The 25566-nt window shown below is 40.8% G+C and overlaps 1 protein-coding gene across 1 annotated transcript in view; it reads right to left on the bottom strand.

The window, feature by feature from the left end:
- Positions 1-25566, bottom strand: part of UTP20 (UTP20 small subunit processome component) — a 71511-nt gene that overhangs the window by 29223 nt on the left and 16722 nt on the right. Inside the window, exons 13-31 of the mRNA XM_056847420.1 lie at positions 25102-25190; positions 23523-23628; positions 22329-22479; positions 22088-22150; positions 21352-21510; positions 19013-19089; positions 16683-16762; positions 14445-14688; positions 13626-13844; positions 12586-12676; positions 11201-11286; positions 10866-10991; positions 10180-10346; positions 8762-8970; positions 6698-6841; positions 5508-5587; positions 3854-4080; positions 2775-2919; positions 1193-1280 (exon numbers count right to left, since the gene is read on the bottom strand). Coding sequence (XP_056703398.1) covers positions 1193-1280; positions 2775-2919; positions 3854-4080; positions 5508-5587; positions 6698-6841; positions 8762-8970; positions 10180-10346; positions 10866-10991; positions 11201-11286; positions 12586-12676; positions 13626-13844; positions 14445-14688; positions 16683-16762; positions 19013-19089; positions 21352-21510; positions 22088-22150; positions 22329-22479; positions 23523-23628; positions 25102-25190 — 2551 coding nt within the window. The remainder of the gene's footprint in view (positions 1-1192; positions 1281-2774; positions 2920-3853; positions 4081-5507; positions 5588-6697; positions 6842-8761; positions 8971-10179; positions 10347-10865; positions 10992-11200; positions 11287-12585; positions 12677-13625; positions 13845-14444; positions 14689-16682; positions 16763-19012; positions 19090-21351; positions 21511-22087; positions 22151-22328; positions 22480-23522; positions 23629-25101; positions 25191-25566) is intronic.

Raw genomic sequence — 25566 nt, 5'->3', positions numbered from 1 at the left:
CTCAACACCTTAAATCTATTTCTCTTTTTGTATTTTTTTTTTTAAAAAAACTTCACTTTTAAGCAGATTTTGTATCTTTCTGTGATGTTCCTTTTTATGCTGGCTTACACTAACAGTGGAAATTGAATTGCAAAGGATAAAGGGGAAAATGACATTTCATTCTTATTTCAAGGCAAAGACAGACCAGCACGGTTCAACCCTGATACTTTCTGTCCTTCCCTAAAAATCTAGAGAATCTTAAGCGAAGGACACTACGAAGCTCAAACAAGATTAAGTCACACACAGTTGTGGTGGTGGTTCTGACAGAGGGTCCTGAGGGCAGCAAAATGAGTAGCGCCAGCTTTGTGCTTTTGCCTCAGCCAGTGTCACATTTGAGCCAGCGTGGTGTGGTGGTTAAGGTGTCGGACTAGGACTTGGGAAACTCAGGTTCACTTGCGCCAAGGACGCCTGTTGGGTTACCTCGGGCCAGTCACACACTCTCAGCCCCGACCCTGGCTAGTATTTGGATGGGAGACCTCCAAAGAATACCAGGACCGTGACATGGAGGCAGGCAATGGTAAAGCACCTCTGAAGGTCTTTTGCAATGAAAACCCTACAAGGTTGCCATAAGTCAACTGTAACTTGACAGCAAAAAAAAAAGTGTCATATTTAAATCAAGCCTCAATAACACTTACAATAACACTGTAAAGTTACATCACGATGGGTAGCCATGTTAGTCTGTCTGTAGCAGCAGAAAAGAGCAAGAGTCCAGTAGCACCTTAAAGACAAAACTTTTGGCAGGGTATGAGCTTTCGTGAGTCACAGCTCACTTCTTCAGAACTTCTGAAGAAATGAGCTGTGACTCACGAAAGCTCATACCCTGCCAAAAATGTTGTTAGTCTTTAAGGTGCTACTGGACTCTTGCTCTTTTCTACTGTAAAGTAACTACTACAGATGATGGGGGAGGTGTTCATGCTGAGGGACAGCGGCTTACAAAAGTCATGCACCAAGTTCAGGGGTCCGTTGAGATCTACCCAGTGACTTGCCAGCTCCAGACTGTGCTCTTAACCTTCATGCTACACTAGCAAGACCAAAGACACAGATTTAAGAACACTGGCCAGAACGGTGACCACTTCATTGCAGACTGCAGCAGTTATTTTAAAACCTCATCAGCAAACCAATCCCATGTTCACAGAAATAAATCAAAACCTACCTGCAGTATGTTATTCTGGTGAAGAAAAGGGAGGAGGAGGCTAATCAGGATGGAGCTCTGACTCTTGTCCTTTATAAACTTGCTGATTCTAGAGGAAACCAAAGCAAATATATCATTCTTGTATTGATCTACCCACTACCAGCCCATAGTGAATTCACTGTCCAAATTACAAGTTGGTGTTCTAAGTGAATATTTTGTTAATGTGCACATTTTATTGATGTTCTTTTGAAAAAAAGACACATGAATGTAATAATAATGGCAAAAGATGTAGCAATCAGACAACTGACCCACTCCACAATGATTTACCTTTGTTCTTTAAGGGCCAGTTCAGATGTCTATGTTCTGGACTAGAATCATAGAGTTGGAAGGGACCACCAGGGTCATCTAGTCCAACCCCCTGCCCAATGCAGGAAATTAACAACTACCTCCCCCTCACATCCCCAGTAACCCCAACCCTCCCCCCACCATGCAGGATCCCACAATCAAAGCACTCCCGACAGATGGCCATCTAGCCTTTGCTTAAAGACCTCCAAAGACGGGGACTCCACCACCCTCCGAGGCAGAGACTGGTTCTAAATATAAGACTTAGCAACTTTCCTAATGAAACGAATCCCAGCTTTGAGAAGCCACCACTGAGAACAACTACCAGAAGTAACACTGGATGCTGATATCATCAGTAAGTCATTACTGGTTAATCATTACTCAGTTCGGAAACACAGCAGCCGGACGTAACTTCCTACATGCAAAAGACCCCAGGTTCATAAATGGATTGGATTCAGACTAAACTTTCCTGTTTACCCCCTCCCACTGCAGCCCACCGATCTCCACAAAGTGCTGTTCCTCGAGGACAGGGAACCCTGAGGAATGACTTGAGGGGGGGAATCAGTGGACAATGGCATATGGATCCAAACCACTGTCTTTTCACTGAAGAAATGGCGTACGAAGGGAAAGTACAAACCGGTTAGAATGCTATAGTTTACCTGTGTATGTGTGTGCAGGGGTGGTGGTGCCCCAACTTCAGTAATCAAAGAGCTCACAAAAAGCCAGATAAAGAATATATACATAACTCTGCCTCACATATCATTTCATTCATGAGAGCACTGAAACAATAAAAATCTAAGGAAATGCAACACCACCACATGTCCAAAGTGATCTGTGGTGGAGGAGGGGCAGAGCTGGATAGGGAATAAGACTCAGAGCTATGTGGATCCAAGCCAGAAGCCAAGAAAACAACGGCTTGTACCCACACAACAGTGAGCAGAGCAGAGTTTGGAATGGACTGTTGGTGCCTCACGCCTTTTCGCTTCAGCCCTTTGTGCCCCTGATGCCACTCGTGAGGACCCTCAGGAAAGGCACTGGATGCAGCCTAGTGTGATTTGGTGGGAAACAGGAGGCTCAATCACAGATCACGTGCTATTCCACCCATGGGGGTTAGATCCACACCCATCAAGAAACAGGCATGGCATGACTTGCGTCATCAGCAGATTCAGCTTCCCAACAATCCTCTGCAGACAGTTCAAACACAGCATTAAAGGCTCTTTCATAAAGCTGCCCTCTTAGGAACGTTAAGGAACCCACTTACTTGGAAAGAATGTTGAGTTCTTTGCTGACTTGGGCTCTGTATTTTTTCTTCTTCATCTTGTCCATATTCGTCATAGTTTTGCTGAGATACTGGAGAATTGCAGGGACATGGGGGAGAACTAGCCTTGTACCCACACTCGGAAGGTCTGAAACAGAGAGGTTATCAACATGTTTTTCTGAACAGAAGGGAATGCGAAAGATCAGCTCAGTCCTCTCAGCAGAAAAATGACAAATAATGCCCAATTACTGGTGCAGCAATAGAGTGGCGGTGGAAAGTGATGTCAAGGTGAAGCCAGCTTACAGCAACCCCTCAGAGTTTTCAAGGCAAGAGACGGTCAGAGGTGGTTTGTCATGGCCTGACTGCATAGCAACCCTGAACTTCCTTGGTGGTCTCCCAACCAAGTACTAACCAGGGTTGACTAGGCTTAGCTTCCAAGATCTGATGAGCTAGTCTGGGAAAATTAGGTCTAAGTTAGTTTCAGCTAACAGTGCTCTATAGCCCCACAAAACGTATATATTTCCAGCTACAAAAGTGTTACGTAACCAAACCAAAAAATCTTGATGCTGGCTAGAGGTTTCCAGCTTATCTTGTTAGGAAGGCTTACATGATGCTGGACAGCGTATTTTGTATTAGTACATAAGAGTTATTGTTTATACTTAAGCTGGTGCAGTTTGTTAAATGTGATCACCATATGACTTCACAGAACTCCACAGCCCTGGATATAGGCTATGAAAATACAGGATAGGAATGGGGATATTTCCTAGGAAGCCCCAGATGTTTTTACTGATCGGATTAATTGTTGAGAAAGATGACAGTACAAGAAACATACAGCTGACAACAGCATCTAATCAAAGGGATTTGCTTACCACTTTTTTCTGAAAGATTAGTTTGCAAAAATTAAGTAATCATTTGTAATTTTACTCTAAAAACTGGTTTATGACGTACAAACTGATAAATGTGCTATGCTGAAAACATTTTAATGCATAAAATAGTCCATAGTTCTGTCCCCATGACCACACTGTCCCATGCACAATCTTAAAATATCCGCCTGCAATAGTCAGACTCCTGAACATTCCTACCTCCAGACGTTTCGTCCACTTCTACAAAGACACCGTCAGTCACAGTCAAGCTGCATAGGTGATCACTAGGTTCAAAATCAGGAGTGTTGAGAAGGCTGTCAGCGACATCCATCACAACCCCAGCAGTTGCCTCACACAGGTTTTTGGCCGAAAGCAGATCAAACACATTGGATAATATATCACATTCTGGATGTCCAGGTTTCTGCTTGGCCAGCAAAGGGAAATACCTGAAAGAAATACAACAGACAGGGAAAAACTTATAAGCAATTAATTACAAATGGATAAAAAAAAATTTACTACTGAAAATATTATTTCCAACCATCTGTGAAAATCTTTTAGTAAACCAATCATGACTTACAGTTATACCTGTTCACAGAAGTTGCATCTTTTAAAGTCTCAACAATTAAGGAATGTATTCAGTGTTGGGAAGCATGCGAGCATTTGCACATGTCGAACAAAATACCATCAATTTCCAGGTATCTTAATAATGAAATCTAGCAACAGACTCCAGTCACTCAAAAACAGAGGAATCAACTAAAATCAGCATATGTCCCCCCTCTCGTATCTAACCGGTCTTACGATATGGTGTGGGAAAATGTCTTATGAGCAGAACTGTACTTAATCATACTTTGAGCCAACAAGCCAGGGAGATTTCACATGTCTTCCTGCCTCTCTCCTGAAACCCACACTTTACCAAGTGGAAGAAAAATGAAAGACATTCATGGAGATAAACTTTAGCAGTTCTCCGAATGTTGAGTCAGACAACTGTTTTCCTATATACAGTCTCTGAACATGCAAGCATTATTAAACGATCATTGTTAATAACAATATTTATTATCTATGTCTGATCTATGTAAAGCTAGTGGTCACCACCATATCTTGTGGCAGTAAAAAAAGATGCATTTATCTTTACAAGATAAATTTAATTACACAACAGACTACGTAAGGATACGGACAGGCGTCATACCTTTGCACAGAGGTAGACCCATCTTAGTTTGTTTTTTCCTGCACATTATCAGGAATGACCTGGAGAAGAGCTAAGGATTTCTCTCTGCCCCCTGAAGAAGGGGGCCAAGGCACCTCCCTCAAACTCTCACAGGCTGCTTTGCAAACAACATTAAACCTCAGTGATCAAGGGACACCCTTCTAACGTCTTCAACCACCAAAGGCACAAAATTCTGGCTTGCTGCTGTTCTCCAAAAGCTGAAGAAATTCCTGACTTGTTGACTACCTTTAAATCAAGAAATATCACTGCCCAGGCCTCACTGTAAGACCACAGAGGGATCTGGAGGGAGAATTATTATTGAATTATTCTGGCATCCCCTTTATTAAGCCCCTACAATTCACGGTCTTGCATTTTCACCCCATTCACAGTTAAAAACATTATCAAAATCGGAGGGATGGCTCATTTGTCAGGAAGTGGGCAAAACAGCTTGCAACACACATTTTAGTTCAGCATTAACGTTAACATTTATGTATTTATTACTGACCCATTTACAAGTTACTGATAAGAACTATGCACATGTTTAAGCTGAAACACACAAGGTACTATGCCTATATGTGAATTTAATGATCAGTGCACATGTATAGATGTACACTTTTGAGTAATCATGCAGTCAAAATCATACACTTCACTGAAAAGTGAAGAATGTACCTTGGATTTCTGCTCCAGATGTGAATGATTTTGAGTAAAAGGGTCGGAGAATATTGGCTCTCAGAGGCCAGCCTAGTTACCTGAGAAAACAAAACAAAGGAATATCATATCAGGGCAAAATAACAACACTACCTTGGTACTAACCAAGAGGCATTAGTACAAACCAGACAATAATGACTTGCTTGTGGAACATAATTCTTTTCTGCTTCCACATATTGACAAAACATCCACTACTGACCGATGGAGATGCAAATGTAACTAGTCTATAACAAACCACAATGGAGTCTCCCACTAATTTTAAGGGACCATCTCCAAATACCAGAGCAGAAGCCAAGCCAATTAGGAAGAAATACAGCTTAACGTTACTGTTACGATGAAGGAAATTTCAATATTGGAGACTTCTTTCCAGCACTATTTTTAAAAAATAAATGGTCCATGCTTCTTTTTAGGTTGTGTATTTTTGTGAGGTTGGGCCCAAATTTATTGATGTACAGCTGGCCCAAAATCTTTATCATGTTAAGATTCCCATGGTAGGAAGGACTTCCTGTGACAAGGGGCAGATCTGCTCTAAGGACTCCGTCAGTCAGCCCACTTGCCATTGCATGGATGCACACTGATACATTATGGTGACAAGAGGTGGGACAAATGAGGGGAAATGGCCTCCATTAAATGATTGGGCAACTGTAGTTGAGACAAGAATATATACACCCCAACTACCAAAAACGAATTCCATCATATTTACATTTCTCAAATACAAATGTAAAATCAGTCTTTGCTATGTGGGCATATACCAGAGCCATCAAAATACATTTTGAGTTATGTCAGGATTAAGTTTATATGTTTCTGGCTCATAAATACATGATAAAATCAAACACTTCATTCTAGCATCTCTTTCCTCACAAATATCACTTTCACTCCAATGGAAGCAACTGGTAAGGTCTGTAAAAACGCTAGATAACAATGAAATTAGGTCATTGGTCCCTCAGTGTATTGTTTGCTATGATTGGCAGAGGCTCTGAGGTAGAGATCTTGCATATTCGCCTGCTACCTCAGCCTTTTAACTAAAGATGCTGAAAACTGAGCCAGGGACCTTCTGAATGCAAAGCAGATGCTCCACCACTGACCCACAGCCCCATCCTAACTACTGAGACACGCATACTGAAACAAGAGGGTTCTCAAATATCCCTTACCTGGGGCCACACCACTGCATGAAAGACTGCATCAATTTCTTCCACACTGAAGCTGTATGTTTCAAAGTTAGAGAAAAAGTCTGCTACAAGTTTGACCCCAAGCTTCCTTAAATTTTTCAGTGGGTTAATGAACTTCAGCTGAATCTGAAAAATAAATCAAGATGAGCCCTGTTTGTGTGTGTTTGTTTTAAGAATGGCAAAGCACTGCAGAGCAGCTATGCTTCACTGCATTTTTTCATTCTGATAGGTCTATCATCTGAAACACTAGTTCAGAAAGGATGGGCTTTCAATTGCATGTAGTATCTGCATGCTAGTGCTGCCATTACCAAGGATGTGCAAAGAATGACACATACGGGGAGGAAATTTTGCACATTACACCCGCTGCACGGAGTGGCAACAAAGGAAATGAGCATGGAGCTCTGAAAGATATGCTGCTTCTGCAAAGTAGGCAGGGCATGCTCTGAGGATCCACCACCAGCAAACAAACAAACAAACTATAAGGCACAGCCCTGCTTGTGGAACAGGGTGGGAGGACTAACCCACTCTAGAATACCCTCTGCCGCAGATGGAAAAGGGCTTTAAAATTTCAGTCAAATCGTAAAAGTATTTGCTGCTAACACAAATTAAGGTGTCAAGATTCATTTGCTTATAATGAAAGGAAAATGCACGCTTGTTGAGAGAATGAGCGCCCAGGAAATGGGATTCAACCATAAGTGAGAACAGCAGGAAAAAAGTCCGCCTGTAACACCGTTTAAAATTATACAAAGTAAAAATTTAACACTGCTAGGACTGTTAGTCTGCAATAAATGACTAATTAATTGAGAAAAGTTTACAGTATAATAAACAGGTTTCTCACAGTCCTCCATGACCCTTATCACCCCACTAGCTAATGAAGTGTTAAATTAAGTCTGACAAATGACAACACTGGAAGGAATCTGTGGAGACAGAAGTTATTGAATTACTGATGCTTGTATCAACATTACGGAATAACTTCATTTACAAAGAGGCAGTTTTTCCAAATAACTGCTTCCCCCCTCCCCCGGATCTGAATGTCTGCAAAGTCTGTATTACATCGATATGCTAATAATTTCTTGTACTGCTGCTTATCTGGAATTGCTCTTTTTTAGACAACGCTGGCTGCTGCTACAGCATATTAAGATCCATGCAATGAAGAGCGCTAGATTGCAGGCAATCAGCTAATGGAGCCAAAGGGCATTCTGCTATGTTCTATTTTCAGAATACATGTTTAATGGAACTGATGGGAAATGAGCACTTAACATACTCCATTAAATTTGCTTGCCAGTTTAGTTCATTGCTGTAGGCCACTAGAGCAAGACACCGGCAGGAGAGGCCCTGGCAGGAGGCAATTCTAACAGGGCAAGGCAGGAGCGCGTTCTGTTGGGTTAGTACAAAAATAGTGAAAGCACTTAGCACAGATCAAGTGCTGTATAAATTAATGGCAAAAATGTGAAAGCCTCTTGCCTGTATTAGGAAGCTTATTTGTCAATAAAATATAAGATTAATTCCACTCCAAAAATTCTGGCAAAGAAAAGAGAAATTCCGCCCACAGATTCAATTTTAGTATGGGTGTGCCACCACTGTTGTTATATTTTCTATTTCTTTACAGATTTGGGGTTGCAATTAATTTTTTTTAAAAAAAATAAAAATATTTTCCATATGGAAAAGAGCTTAATCAACCATCATCACAATTTTAACTAGCCTATTAAACATAATCGCAGCGTTATACACACACACACACTTTAATAAATAAAAGATTTGATTTGACACTCAAATTATTCCAAGACTAAACAAATACAGTCTAAATTTAAAGAGATGTACTACGCTCGCCATTCTATTTTTCTTTAAACATTGCTGGCTAGAAACATTGCTAAGTAATCAAAACGGGATTCTAACTTCCATGTACTGCACAATATTTTAGGAACTTGCCATTCCTATGCCAGCACATAGATCTTTACTGCAGATTGTGATATTACAGCTTTATTAACAACCATTCTTACTTTCTTACTTAAGGGGAGAATGCACCCGCAAAAGAGCATTTCTCACCTTTTCCCTTTGTTGAAGAATGTGGGATACTGCTGCTGCCATGCACAGCAAAATCTGAAAAATCTCTGGCAGGTACTGGCTGATCAGATGTCCCATGTTTTTCAGAACTACATCCAGAGTGTTGAAAAGGCTATGCTGGCGGCCGAGAGGCAGCACTTGCGATAGGTCCAGTTTTTCCATTGCTTGGAGAACTGCAGAGTGGCAGCATCCTACAAAAAATGAAGATAACATGTAACAACTAGTGTAGACATGTAGTGATTAGTATTCAGAGGCTAGAGGTACTGTTCAGTAATGGGTAGGTGCACCTACTAGGCTTCAGCTGCAAGACTACATTCAGTTTTAGGCACCACATTTTAGGGAAGTTACAAAAAAACTGGAGAAAAATTCACAGAAGGATACAATAAGCAATGCAGAATTCACAAGTCAAATTTTATGACCATTTCAGAAACTGTGCCCTTAGCTCAGTAAAGAAACCAAAATTAAGAGGAAGTACAGGGTGACATTTGGAAATATTTCCAAGGATAACACAAAAAAGGCAAGGAACTATTTTTCTTTTTTGTTACTCTGTTGGAGAGCAAAGGGCACAGACTTATCAGGATACGGGCGCATGGCTCAGTACTAGAGTACCTGCTTCTATGCAGAAGGCCTAGAAGCAAACTGAGAGCCCACAGCCTCCCCTATTGGTGCCCCCTAGCAACTAGTATTCAAAGGTACACTACTTTTTACACTGCGTGGTTTAGTGGTTAGGAGCAGTGGACTCTAATCTGGAGAAACGGGTTCGATTCCCCACTCCTCCACACGAGCAGCAGATTCTAATCTGGTGAACTGGGTTTGTTTCCCCACTCCTCCACATGAAGCCTGCTGGGTGACCTAGGACTAGTTACAGTTCTCAGAACTCTCAGCCCCACCTACCTCACAAGGAGTTTGTTGTGAGGAGGGGAAGGGACAGTGATTGTAAGCCACTTTGAGACTCCTTAAAGGTAGAGAGGTGGGGTATAAAAACCAACTTCTTCTGAACACAGAGGTTCCATGTAGTCATCACAGTTAACAGTCAGTGATATAACCATGCTATAAATTTGACTGATCTCTTTTTAAGGCTGGCTAAGCTAGTGGCCACTACATCTTGTTGCAGTTATTTATGTTAGTTATGTGTCGTGTGAAGAAGTTTGCCTAACAATTACATTGGGTGCTCTTGATTTCTAGTATTCCAAGAGACTACTTTCTCCTTACAATACATAACTTTATAAACTCTGCCACAATTCAAGAAATAATTCAAATAAGCTGGGCAAAGAAATCAATTAACTGAGGAAGCCTAAGCAAGTGTTATCTAACACTGCACTTCTAAAAACAACAATCACCTATTCCTTCTCTAAAAAATCTGTTTTTCTGAGGTTCTCATAGCAAAAGTGTGAGCATACCATTGCTGAAGTGTTTCACAGGCTCAAAAAGCAGATCCAGGAACATTCTAATCTCTTCAGGCAGTGAGCCAGCAAGGAATCTCAAAACAATAGCCATGCGGGTCGCTGCAGCTGATTTGCCTTGTGTTTTATTTCCAGTTTTATTTCTCATTCGCCCATATAAAATCCTTCAAGAACAAAAAAGTTATTACATCAGCATTTCAGAAGCTACCACCTGAATACAGCAGTCCTGATTTGTTGAGTGTGATTACTTATTTTAGGAAGAACTACACAGGTTTAACTAACACTTCTACATTGCCATAATTACAATCCTATCTGTCCACTCTAAATAAAAACTATCACAAAATACTTCACCATCTAGAGATCTACTTTTTATGTATCTGGATGATCATAACGGGGGAGGGGGGTTGTTGGCCACTTGATTACAAATATGCCCAGGTTTCATAACAGAAGTGTAATGAAAAAAGGAATATTCTTCTGCTACTTTTAAAAGAGCAGTAAATAAAAGAGTATTATCTGGAAAAAACAGTATGCTCATAGCAAAATTCAGGAAGTAGTTCCAGAAATCTCAACATCTTCTTTGGAGACAGGAATAAACTTTTTTTTGTACTTAATTTTAAAAGATCCGCCTCAACATGCATAGATTTAATTTCAAATTAATAAACAGTTCTTAAGAAGTGGCCCACCTCATTAAAACAGGAATTAGTTCTGGTCGGTGTTGTGTTTTGATTATGGTGTTTTCTTCAGAAATGCTGAAGTGCACTATTTCTTCCTTGAAGCTCTTGTCTTCCAGTAACCTTTGCAAGTTCTCCCTGTAAGAATACGATACCTTAGGAGAAAAATTCTTCCATGGAAGACAAGGTCACTAATAAAAACAAATAATGCATGGGTCTGCTGGAGAGCGACAGAATGCACAACAAGAACATGCATGTACACTCATGCATCTACATTTGGCTTTTTATACATAAAATATTTCTCCTGTAAGATTCACTGAAGCCAAGCCAGAATACAGAATTATTACCTGTATGGCAGCAGGTGTGGATGCTTGTAGGTCATAATACAGTCAAGAGCTATTTTCTGCACATTCTGGTCTTGATGGGACAGAAGCTGACGCAATATAGAAAATCAGAAGAAATTATAAATGTTTCCAACTCAATAAATAGCATTTAGCATGCTACAACAAATAACATTGTTTCTTTTCTTACAGAAAACAATAAATATACACATTAACAGACTTCCCAAGAGAACCCTTTTTCAATTAGAAACCACTCATGCGAGTGGTGGTTGTGAATTATTTGCTCCCCCAACACATGCATTAATATATGTTGACAGATTAAACCATACCAAGAAACGCCCTGTAATGCCCACTGCCCCATTAGGACCCCGAATGTCCATCCCAGGTGGTGACAATCATGAGGGGAGAGAGCACATCAGGGTCTCTGGTCAAGGTCTGTTGCAGCTCAGCTCCATGAGACCTTGTTACTAGAGATGCCACTTGTTGGACATAACAAGGATGCTGTGATATGCTCTCTATTGTAACACAGCAAAATAAGAGTCACCTGGTGCTGTACTGAGAGACACTCAATCAAATATACAGCACACTCAATTATTCAAGCAAACATTAAGTGTATTTATATAGAAGTGACAAGAATAAAGGAACTACCTAACTATCTATTCACAGGCAATTCGTGTACAGACATACAGTCACACAGTGGTACTGAACAAAAATATTTACAATTATATACAATAAACAGTAATCAAAGTTGTCCCACAGCACGTTAATAGAACTTATAGGTACAGAAGTTGATAAGCCGTGTCTGGACTTGGTCAGCCTCAAAAGCACGGTAAATATCTTCAGTTATGCTCGTAGTTCTGAAGCAATATGGATCCCTTAAAAGGGTAATGTCAAGCGTCTGGTGGGACCCACAGACAAAATGTTGTTCAGGACTGCATAAAAGGACGCAAATCCCAGGTATTCATTTGTGTTTCACCAACCGAGGCTTCATCAGCCTCAGGATCACACTGTTCTATAGAGGAGTACTGCGCTGCGGCTCGCCGCCTCCTCCTACCTCCTATCCCAGAACCATTGTTCAAATGATTTCAACCTCTCAGATCCAGAAGTATCTTCTGCCCCAGTGTCATCCAAGTAGCTATGCATCAAGAGAGACATCTCAACAATACCACCAATAATGCTGCAAAACCTTTCTCCCATAGGTGTTTATTTCCCTCTGAAAAAAGCAGCATTCTCACTGGGCCCAACTGAACCAAATCCCTCTTTGACCTGCCTAGCCGGGGGGGGGGGGGGAGTGTAGGAGAGAGGCAAACAAGGCCTTAATTATACTTTCAGTGAGATTTAAGCAAAACACACATACTAAACTAAATACAAAGAGTGCTCATAAATTTCACCTGAGTGTATAGTTCATTTAACTTTGGTTCTAAATACAATGCACGCGGATTTGAAAATTTTGCAAATACTTCCAGGTGGGCCTTCAACTGCCTGAAAAAAAAAAGGGGGGGGGGACAAAAACATATCAATGGAAATCAATGGAACCTTGTTCCAGCAGAAGGTTTCCTTTATTAGAGAAGCACATCACTTTGCAGAAGGAAGCTGGTGAATACAATCTTGTCCCCTTGACTAATATCACTGTTTGTTAAACTACGTATTTATTTATTTAATTAACGTATGTGTCACTTTTCCTAAAGACAGCTCAAAGTGGTTTGCATATAATGGTTTAGTTGCATGTGTTCTGTAATTGCGAAGGCCTTATTGCTAAGATGATGTCAACTTTATTATAGACCTTGACTCCTCATGAGCTTGTCCAGCCTCTGGACCATTTATCCAGAGAGCAGCCCTTCCCAGTACAGGGACTGACCATCACTGTCATAACCAGTCCTCCTGGTAGAAAGTCACAGCAGGGTCTACAAAATATTTTCACTTGGATTTTATGCTCTACATAAAACAGTAGTATGAATCTAACAGATAAACTGTGACATCCCCCCCAGATCAAGAGAAAAAACCTTCACTAAAGAATTCATTAACATCTTGCTAGTAAATCTTTCACCAGTATGAAAAAAATCCCAGTGAGCAAAAGGAACATTTTGAGGCTGAAGGTTTGTCATGACTGGAAAATGCCATGTTCTCATGCATGGGCCCCTGGAGCCTAGACCTCAGTGTCTTATTAGAGTAAATGCAGGCTTGGTGCACTGCATTCCTGATCAACCAGAACCAACCATGATTTCCCGCCCTTTCAAATGCTGGAAGAACTCCGGCTTGATTCACAGTGCATGGCTTAAACATCCTATTCCATCTTCTGAGTGGCAAGAAGTGGAAAAAGACTGACATTACATCCAAGGCATCATGGGGTAATGATAGTGAAGCCAAACAACAGGCAACAGTGACCTTCAATATTTGTGAAATATTTGTTTTCCTTCCCTGCAAGCCTTACTTCGTTGCAGCTCTTCTAGTCTTTTTTGGCATCCCTTCAATCACTGGCTCTCCAGGAGCTGGATTCTCTTCATCATCCTTCTCGTCAACTTCCATCACTTTTTGATTTATTTCCTCAAAAGGCAATTCTGTTTCTCCCTCACCACCACCACCACCACTGTCTTTTTTCCTAAGGTCTTGTGCTGGAGCTACTAGGGAATCTGCAGGATAATATTCATTGCTTTAAAAGAGAGAGAGATCATGGATTAAAACTACTGCTACCTCTTCCTAATTGACCTTCCTGTCTTTGCTCTCCTCCAAAGTAATTCAAGTGCCTCAGCAAAAATGGTCTTCATGTTACTATGGTTATCTTGCCCCTTGCCTCCTTTCACGTCTCTACAGTAGCTCCCTGTTATGTTATACGGAGACCTCAACCTTATCGTTCATATTTTACCTCTTTATCTGTACTTCAAATTTTAGCTACTTTGTTTAGTCTAGTCACACAAACAAGATCCCTTTGTTTAGTTCTCCCAAAGCTTCCTCTGTGCCACTGGCCATGCCATTTCTTATGTCTCAGACATCTCCCAAGCAACCTCTCCTTACTCCAGCACATCTTTCCTCACATCAATCATGTGCAAAATATTGTTTAGCTCTAATCATTTCCCCTTTCCCATCAATTATAAGCTATCTTGGTTTAGTGCCTGCAGACTCACCCCCAATGACAAAAGCCTAAAACCATCCTTTAGTTGCAGAAGAAGCAATAAAATACCTTCAGCAACACTTAATAGCAATGCTCATAAATTACATTTTTGTGACTCATCCTCGGGGAATTATCACTTACTTAATAAACCTTAAGAGAAGCGGGGAAAGTTCTCTCGATCTGGGCTCTACTCTGTCAGGAAACTTCGACATTGCTTTCCAAAGCAGGAACCTAAAATTTGCAGGATCCTTTCTCTCGTTGCTCCATGTCTGACACCTCAGCTGCTCAAGATAGAGGACTCTGATGTCACCTTCTTGGACTGCCTCTCTTTCAGTATACATAACATGCTCTTGTTGTCTTTCTAGTTCATTGCAGAACTCCTTTCCTATGGAAAAGCAAACATTGTTCTTATGTTACAAACAATTATAAAATAATAGTTCTGCATCATTTCTCAGAACAATGGTATATACTCAATTTAACATTCTCTTGTTGTTTTTCTAGTTCATTGCAGAACTCCTTTTCTACGGAAAAGCAAACATTGTTCTTGTTACAAACAATTATAAAATAATAGTTCTGCAGCATTTCTCAGAACAATGGTAGACACTCAATTTAAGAATCCCACAAATTTACATTGTTAACTCAACTGCCATGCAGCTAATAAAGGACCTTTGTAAAGTCACCAACTTGTGAGCCCCATTTCAGCAAGACATTGTTAAGATCCTCCAGGAGGCTACAGCACTTGAAAAGGAGAAAAAAAGAACTGATAAAAATGTTTCAGCAAGATGATCTGGTGATAGTGAACAATACAAAAGATGCCTCTAAAAAGACAGAAAGAACAGCTTGGGGGAAAAAGGTCCTCAGCTGAGCCTCACCTAAACATTTCCCTACAGTCAAGCTGCATGGATTTCTGCATTAAAAACTTGCAAAGCAGATTCCTCATTTAAATAAAACTATTCAAATCAGGCAGAAACTTGTGTGTGTGTGTGTGTGTGTGTGTGTGTGTGTGTGTGTGTGTGTGTGTGTGAAATGCCATCAAGTCGCTTCCGACTCATGGCGACCCTATGAATGAAAGTCCTCCAAAATGTCCTATCTTTGACAGCCTTGCTCAGATCTTGCAAATTGAAGGCTGTGGCTTCCTTTATTGAGTCAATCCATCTCTTGTTGGGTCTTCCTCTTTTCCTGCTGCCCTCAACTTTTCCTAGCATGACTGTCTTTTCCAGTGACTCTTGTCGTCTCATGACGTGACCAAAATACGACAGCCTCAGTTTAGTCATTTTAGCTTCTAGAGTCAGTTCAGGCTTGATTTGATCTATAACCCACTGATTTGTTTTCTTGGCAGTCCACGGAATCCGTAACACTCTCCTCCAACACCACATTTCAAAGGAAACTATTTTCTTCCTATCAGCTGTCTTCACTGTCCAGCTTTCACACCCATACATAGTAATAGGGAATACGATGGCATGAATTAATCTAGTCTTGGTGGCCAGTGACACATCCTTACACTTCAAAATATTTTCTAACTCCTTCATAGCTGCCCTTCCCAGTCTCAATCTCCTTCTGATTTCTTGGCTGCAGTCTCCCTTTTGGTTGATGGTGGAGCCAAGGAATAGAAAATCTTGAACAATTTCAATTTCCTCATTGTCAACCTTAAAGTTGTGTAATTCTCCTGTAGTCATTATTGATGTTCAGCTGTAGTCCTGATTTGGCACTTTCTCTTTTAACTTTCAGCAGTAGTCGTTTCAAATCTTCACTATTTTCTGCCAATAATGTAGTGTCATCGGCATCTCTCAAATTATTGATGTTCCTCCCTCCAATTTTCACTCCAGAAACTTACTTAGATTCATTCCCCCTCCCCAGCCATGTTAACATCTGCAATTACTTTGGCAGGTCATGCTGAAGGACTCCATGTGTTGGGGGAAGGGGGTTGCAACACGTGTGTCAGGGTAACAGAAAATGGGGCTAGATCTATACAAGAATAGCAAGCCAGTTTGGAGAAGCTTCATATCATGTAACGTAGAAGAAGAGAGATCATTCATTTCCTCTCTGTTCACTGGGCCTGCTTAAATGTCCCTGTGTAGATGGAACATTTGCACAGAAATGGAAAGAGACAATCACACTCCTCATTACATGCGGCCTCTACACACCATGATGCTGGCCCAAAGCAATTTAAAGAATCTTACCTTCTGACCAAGAATCACCACTATTTTCCCCCAACAGTAAAGGAAACAATTCTGAGAGATTCCTAATCTTCCCATTCTAACTCTGGGACTAGAGGGCGAAGAGAAAAAATCTGGAAACCTAATCAGAACCCCTAGATCTGTTTTTATAAGCAGCTTTGATACTGGCTACCATCATTAACCCTAACACAGCATGTCTTACCAGCACAGGATTCAATGTTTTCCAAATGTTCATAGAAGACTTTCCAGAACTGCTTGTTCTCCATTTCATTTGCATGGGAACTAATTAAAAATACGAAAATATGAAAAACAAAGCTGATTTTCAAAACTAGGTAACTGATACATTAGCATAAACTTTGGCCCCACCACTAGGGTGGATCCTACCCCATCCTACCACTCCACTGGGGAAAGGTTATTAATTTACTTATCAAAATATTTATACCCCACCTTTACTTCTGCTTAACTCTGAAGTCTTCCTCCCATGTAAATGGCTCTTCCACTGGCTAAGAGCCAGCATGGTGTAGTGGTTAAGAGCAGTGATTTGGAGCGGTGGACTCTAATCTGGAAAACTGGGATTGATTCCGCACTCCTCCACGGGTTTGTTTCCCCACTCCTACACATGAAGCTGGGTCACCTTGGGCTAGTCACAGTTCTCTCTCTCTCAGCCCCACCTACCTCACAGGGTGACTGTTGTGGGGAGGGGGAGGGAAGGTGATCGTAAGCCGGTTTGATTCTTCCTTAAGTAGTAGAGAAAGTTGGCATATAAAAACCAATTCTTCTCCTTCTGGAAGAAGGCTATTTGGAGGATGGTTGGATCTACCCCACTAGCTAGTATCTGCAGCTTTCCATATTTGTTTATAGTGCTTTCTTGCTGTCATGAGAGGATTCAAAAATGCTTTGTGAATGTTATCAGAGCAGAAGAATAAATCCTGCACATGTAACTAGGCTGTTAGTATCCATTCAGCTAAAGACCTATCAAGGTCGCATAGCCAAGCAGCATTTCAACATTATTAGGTGCACTGAAGAAGTGCAAACTTCAGTGATTTGCTTGATGAGGATGCTAATGATCACCCTGCCAAAGATCTGCAGAAGAACTCATTCAATCATATAGGACAGGAAAAAGTCACTGCACTGTGACTGCGTCTTCTGTTCACACAGCAAACTTTCCTTGAGAATGCAGTTTTCTAGTTTACCCAGGGAATAAAGACATTTGAGTTTTAATTGATTTTCAGAATTTCTTTACAAGAAGACTTCCCTCGGAAGAAGGACTTGGTGACTTTTTTTTCTGTCTGTACAAATCTAAGGGCAAGGAGTTTAACTGGCAGCAGAATCCTTCAAAACAGGTTTAATAGATAAACTCGTATCAGTATTTCTCAAATAGGAGGTTGATCCTCTCACAGTTTCCACCTTTTTCACTCTAATCAAAGGTGTATGATTTTAACAGTTGCAAGATAAGCAGAAATTCAAAAGGAGTGAAATGAAGCTGCAATAATGGGAAGAATCAAATTCTTCAGTATCTTCTGTCATACAACTAGACAGGTGGATAGTAATTTGTTTCTAAGGCCCTCCCACTGTAAGAGTTCCCATAATCTTCCCAGTTAGTGCAATATATAAACAGTGTTCCCTCTCTGATTATGCTAGCAAGTCATTTCTACTCCACAAGAGAAAATGTGCCATCACTCAACATTGCCCCATCTCAAGTTCAAATTAGAAGGATGATGACTCTGAAGTAAAATCCTTAATGTGAGTAGATCTCACTGATGGACATATGCTTCTAAAATTAAAACTGGCTACAAAAAATCCACAGATACAAAGGAACATATGACTTGAATCTCCACAAGGCACTTTCAGCTAATACATAACAATGGCAACAGTAAATGCTCCAGAAAGCAACCAAATACTGGATTCATTATGTTGGAAGCCAAGAATTGAACTTTAGCTTAGCCATTCCATCATTGGGTAGTCCCACACTCTTGCTTGGTAAACATGCAGCAGAATGAAGGAGAAATGATTGAGTTCCAACATTAGGATAGCCAACTCTAGGTGGGGCCTAGAGACCTCAGAGAATGACAACTGATCTCCAGAGACCCCCTGGAGAAAGTGGCTGCTTTTGAGGGTGGCATTATACCCTGCTGAGGCCCCCCCTCCCCAAACTCTACACCCAAATCACCAGAAATTTTCCAACCCAAAGTTGGTAACCCTATCCAACATGGTAAATTTGACTGTACCACGTCAGACTGGAGGGAGCAGGGCGGGGAATCTAAATACCTTTCACATCTTTTATTCTGAATTTGTAAAATAGCAGACTAATTTTAAATGAGTTAAAGAAACATTACCAATATCAGCCTGAAGGTGTAAGAGAAGACTGCAAATGCCAATAAAGAATCCATTTTGCGTGCCTACATGGATGCAAACCATATACTTGCAGAACAGCATACTCAGTATTTAGAGGATATGGAACTAATTTCCCTACCTTTCTAAAGACATTTAGCATTCCCAATTGTGCATATTTCCCAAGAAAAATTCACTTACGTTATGAATTCAATCACGGGATCCCACAAAGGGCTGAAGTTGATATAAAGCATTCCCAGTAAATACCGAAGAGGTACCTAAAGTAACATTCAAATATTTCTTTTTAAAGATCCAAACAGAATTAATCTTCATAAAAGATCAGCATAAAGATCATTCATAGTAGTCCTTCCTCCCATCAGCTTGCTCCTATCTTCCAAAAATTCACATGGGTTTTTTATGCTTCCAGCCGGCAATGAAACATTAGCGAAGAGTTACCCTTGTGCTTTTTTAACAAACTATTCAGGATTTTGTGTAGGTCCACATCATTATCTCTAACAGCAAAGGGGCTGGTCCTCCTACCCGTTATGAATGCTGAAAAACCAAATCACCCACAGGCAAAAGCAAGGGCCGCTACATATTCTGGAGCGTACAGAAAATGATGAGTTTGTAAATCAACCAGAATCGGAGGGTGGGGGGATGCAAAATCCTGATAAAGAATGCGTATGCTCCAGAAGCACACACTGTTAGGAGCAGCTGGCAGTAAATGAATGGAAGAGGAAAAAAGAAGAGACAGAACCAGTCTGCTCAAGCTCCCAAAAGCTTACAAAATCCTGGGGGAGGGGGATTAATTTCCCAAACACTTCCCACCTCCTGCAATTCCTCATGGCCTCCACTCCAGCTTGTGCCCATTTGTTGGCCGTTTGCTTTCTAAGCTAAAAACCCCTATTTTTTTTTGTTCTCCTTGTATAAGATGCAAACTCCTTATAGCACACAAAATTATATTCACTCTCTCCCACCTTAAAAACTATATTAAGCAGCAACAGGAGTAACCAGTGAAGCCACAACTGAGAAAAAAATATCAGAGTAATTTTCAAATCACATTAACAAATAAGCTTCATAATTTATTGTACAGTAATAGAAATCTCACATGAAACCATTGGGGTCATTACTATGCCATATAATAAACCATTCAAGATGACCCCAGTTCAGATTGCAGGAAACTGTCAAGCAAAGGGGAGCTTAGAAGCTGCAATGCAATTAGCCACAGCCATGTGTGTCATTGTGGGGGACAGGCAATGTCTTTTGGGGGGGTTCTAGAGGGCATTCCAGGGTCATTAATAGCAGTTCACGCCTTGCAAGGTCAATTCACTTTTGCAAGAATTGAAATTTAACTCAATGAAATTTAGTTCAATTCCAACCATTTGGTAGCTGAGATAAACTTTTCAGTCAGGCTATACATCTACAATTGTAGTATTAAAATATATAGCATTAAACAGGTTGTATGTATAGATAGACACAGAAATCAATACGATCCCTAAGCCGAGGTATATAATGATTTAATTTTTCCATTCATTCCAGTGCAGGGGGAAATCCTGTCCCAATACTCATCTTATTTTAAGTAAACCCAGAGATAGGGCATGAACCAGTGGGGAACAACTGACCCCATTTGTCTCTGAAGAGTACAAAAATATGAAATGGTACAAGTTGTGAATTTCCTGTGCAGGGGGTTGGATTAGATGACCCTGGAGGTCCCTTCCAACTCTATGATTTTAGGTTTGCTAAAAAAAGTTTTGCTTTTGAACAAATTTTAGGGTACCACATAAACACCGGCAAATCACGATTAAGGCAAGTTACCCATATCAAGGTTATTCCAATCTCGTGAAATCTACACAATAAAAGCTAGTTTGAAAATGTAATTTACAAGACCCAGCTGCATGTGCACAGAGACAACCCATTCTTTTGCATGGAGAGGAATGGAAACCCTGTCACTCTCTGGGGCTGGGGCTCAGAGACAGAGGGCCTGCTTTAAATGCAGAAGGTGCCAGGTTCAATCCACAACATCTTCAGTTGACAGGATCAGGCAGCAGGTGATGTGAAGGAGTTCTGCATGAGACCCTGAATTGTCACTTCAGCCAGAGTAGATTATAACTTGCAGCAAGAATCAAACTATCTGAGTGAACACCTGTTAACCCTATTTCAACATAAACAGGAAACTGTTCTGGTGTGAGACCTTCTTTTAGAAAAGGTAAATATGACTTTCAACAATTAAAGGTTAAAGAAGCTTATCTGCCGGGTACACAAGATAGGGCCAATTTGGTGGCAGCCCCACAATTATGGAACAACTTCCCCAGGGACTTGCACCTGGCCCTCACTTTTGATCTTCAGAAGGCAGTTGAAGATGGTTTCATTTAGGACTGCATTTGACTAATTCAGTTTTTTATTTATTGCCAGCCCTAAATTGTGTTTTTAAATTGTGATATTTTATGTATTTTTCATAATTGTTGTTTTATTTATATTGTAAGCTGCCTTGAGTTCCACAAGGTTGAACAGAAGCTAATAAATAAATAATAAAATTTTACCTCCTGCAAAGGTCCCTCAGGGGTCAAAGGCCGAATCGTGTTATGCCTCAGCTTCCTTAAGTGGAGTAGTTTCTCACGATAATCATTGACGCTTGCTGGCACAAGTTCAGCTTGAAGCAATATGGCAAACACAGACTGTAGCTCTCCTGAGCCCACATCCTTCAGACCAGAGAAACACTGTTGCTGTCACAAGACGTCTTTAAACAAGTCAACATGCATTCATAACTTACATTAAGAAGAGAAATGGCTAGAAACGGAGGATCTAACATGACAAATATGTGTAAGAGAAATGGAAGGAGGGCAAGAAACTTAACAAGTGGGGTATATGTGAAACTAAGTAATTGTTTGATTTCCAAAACACTTCCCACCTCCTGCAATTCCTCATGGCCTCCCCACCCCAGCTCGTGCCCATTTGTTGGCCATCTGCTTTCTAATCTAAAAGCCCCTTTTAGGGGGAAAATACCACCCTTAATTTAAATGGGAGCCATTAATAGAAACTCGTTACCAATTAAGGAGGTGGAAAAATATAGCAGTATCAAACTATATATTCCCCCTGTATTTTACATAGAATCACTAACACCAAAAATTATACAGAAATGAACTCCATACCAAAGAACATTTAGCCTTTTCTATAAGCTTTTAAGGTACCACCTGAACCATATACTTTACATTCATGTACATGCACAACACCAACACGCAGAAGTTTTTTACATTAAATCACAACTTGAAACATTACCTCAGTTGAAGTAGGAAGCAAGGCATCAAAATGACTTAAGATCCTTATTGTTAATAGTCGTACCTATGTTATAAAAATACAAGGTATCATGAAAGAAATATTAATGTTCTTTATTCACAATTACATTTCTTCTTTTTACAAATAAATCTTATCACTGAGACCAGCTATCTTTTTAGTTAAGGAATTCTACCTCAATAGTAAATAACTGCAGAACAGGAAATATAGTGCATTCACCAATTACCTTGGAAACACTGTTTGAAATGTTACTTTGCAATTTAGAAAATAATTCCATCAGATTCTCTTGGGACAAATGCTCCCGGTAGCCACACAATCCTAATCTTGTATAATAGAGATCAGCCAAAAGCAAGGCAGACGGTTCTGAAGGAAAGGTGCTGGGCAGGAAAAAAGGAGCTGAAATCAGATACAAGCGCAAATGGATGGAAAAGAAACACCATCAACAATAACACGCAAGACCTTTACCTCAAATACCAGATCTGATGAAGCTGGGCACACTAAAACCAGCATACAATTAATCAATCTTCATGACTGGCAAAACCAGCCTTAAAAATGTGCAATGGCATAACTGCCTTCAAAATGATTATTTACCTCATTCACACTCCTGACCTTTCTCACAGAAAATCAAGGAAGATTACTATTTTTATTTACCTCATTCATACACCTGACATTTCTCACAGAAAATCAAGGAAGATTACTATTTTTTAAAAATATGACAAATACAGTAAAAACTAGCAATAAATACAATAAAAACTAACTAAACTTTTAATACAAACATTAAAACTACAAAAAATTCCTTGCATGACATGGAGTTCATGTGCTGGCATATGCCCCATTTCAAGTTCTCATTTGCTGCAGTCAGACCTTTAGGACACTTAATAGTTGTAAACGGTTTCATACAGAGTGCCTCAGCTGTCCCAAGCAACAGACTTAAGAACCGCAGACTGTAGACCAAATTCTTCAAGCATGCAGAGGCAGCTTCCCATCAGTGACTCCCATCATCACAGTGACTGGGTGGAAAAAAACCCACCTCAGTGCCATCACTAGAATCAATACCATGAAGCAATTTAGACTGTAAGCTCAGGAGGTGGGCGTCTACCTTTGGCTAACATGACTCTGTAATACCACACACAATAATTTCACAGCACAAATAAGAAATAATAATTTTTGCAGAAGGCTTTGCTCACACCATGCAGTTTTTCCATGTAGTGCAAATGAAGTACAATTCTGCTGAGGAGATGTGGTTGTAAATACTCCAAGCGACAACCGCTTACTGCGGCATGGCTGGCTCCCTTCTCCCAGCAAACGTAACTCTGTGTACTCAATTTACTAAAACCTACCATGAAATAATACGAAACAAGTAATCTTCAGCTAAACATTCCTGATATAAAGAAGTAAAATCCGTCTCTCTGCTACATACCACACCAAATTCTTTACGTGTTCCACTGGCAACAAGTGCAGAATTTCCAAAGATTCTGATAAACTAAGCAGTGTGCTCACAGCTTGGCAGGCCACAAACAAACTTCCTGGGGGACAAGAGAACAGAAACAAATTGTTTATTACTTCACATTTGGTGAATTCCTCCTTGAGAAGTGCTTTGAGAGCCTCAAGTTAAACAGGCTACACACAATGCAAAACGATTCACAGTGATACTCTGCAGAACACAAAACACCACAATTTGAAATGAAGGAACAGATACACAAAGAGTTGTATATGTATATTAAACATTCAACTGGACAAATAATTTCAAGTGTAGAGCAAAAAGCTCCCTTCTTTTTGCCAGGACATGAACCAGTTGAACCGTTGTATCATGGCCTTGACATGCTGTTTTTTGTCATAGCCAGGTGCCATCTTTTGCACAAAGGTACGACATGCAGGCCCCTCTGAATGTTTTGCTGGCAGACCCCACTGCCCTTTCCCAGAAAACAGACCCAGTCTCCAGGGATTCAACAGACCAGGATCCTCCTGATAAGGCCTGCACCCCATCAGCACCGCCGGCTGACCTGGAGCCACAACAGGAACCCAGCCAGGACCCTGAACCCCCAGATTCTTCCTCAGAACACTGGGAACAAAGGCATATGAGGCTCAGGGCAGGGACATGGACCCAGCAAAAGAAAACACAAAGGGCAACCCAGGGCCTACCTCATTCCAGCCTCTCCCAGGAGGAGGAAAGGTTGTTGTAAATGTTGACAGGAGCCGGCATCTTAACCAGGCTACCAGGAAGGGTAGCGATCCCATCCTCCTATGTAAGCTTGCATATGGATAGGCGCCTTGCTGGTTCAGCAATTCCCACTTAGCCAATCATGTTTAGCCAGGAACGAGCCAGTCCTTCTGCTCCAGCCTCTATCACCATGTCTATGTGGAGATGACTGCTCCCAGCTCCTGGCTTGCCTCGAGGAACCTGCTTCACTTTGCTAAGCCCACACAAGCTCTACAACCTCCATGTCACATTCAAGGCTTCTGCTCCCTCTCTGCTTTCCTGGAAAGAGACCACTTGACTGCTGCAACCTACTTGGGACCCAGGAACAGTCAGCCTACAGTGTCAGCCAGACCAGGACACCAACTACGCTGTGAGACCTGACTTTCTAGGCTCCATACAGACAATAAAAACATTTTTCTTAAACTTGATTTCCAAACACACTTAAAAGGGGTTGGCCAACACGTCAGTGAAGGACCAGGGGAGGGTTTGTGTGCAAAATTGTCGATATCAAAATGGGGGTCCTCAGTTTGCTAGAGTTTGAATACTGCTGCTATAGTCCATTAATGGCAACTGAGATGTTAAATACCGGAGGTAGTTTGGAAAATCGTATTCATACATTTCCTTATTGCAAAAAATATACTCTTTTAAGGATTATGTTTTAAAAAAAATCTTTGATTTCTACTTTTCTCACGGTTGTTACAAGCAAGCAACCTGAATCTGCTGTCATCCCACTACTATTGATTCTGTAACTGCGGCACAAGTACCGTCATGCACTGGATGACTGAAAACAGGCACTGACCTTTCTGCAGTTGTCCCTTGTCAACAGCAGCAAAGAGATACTCAGTGAAACTTGTAACTGCTGGTAGGATGTGCTCCTTGACGATCGGTCTGTCAAATACAGAAGTACAACTTAATCATTGCTGCAGTTAAAAAAAAAAAAAGGTAAGGTGAAATCCAGGAAAAAGTCAAACATACCAAAGCCTTAACTAAATGGGACTCCCCACCCCCCACACACACAATTTTATCTGGAGTAACCAGTGCAAGGTTGCTTCAACAAGGCAACATCAAAGCCATGCAACTAAGGGGGCATCAATGACGTTGTGCATAATCAGAGGACTGTGCCCCAGGAGCATTTGCAACATTGCAGAGGATGATGGGACACAACAACCAGGTTATTCTGCACAAGAATTTACTCTGTAATCCTAAACAGAGTAACCCCTTTCTAAATCCATTTAAATCAATGAGCTAAGAACTCTGTTTAGGA

Source organism: Euleptes europaea, chromosome 3, assembly GCF_029931775.1.
Source record: "Euleptes europaea isolate rEulEur1 chromosome 3, rEulEur1.hap1, whole genome shotgun sequence".
NCBI lineage: Eukaryota > Metazoa > Chordata > Lepidosauria > Squamata > Sphaerodactylidae > Euleptes > Euleptes europaea.
This window is presented reverse-complemented; position numbering and strand designations above follow the sequence as displayed.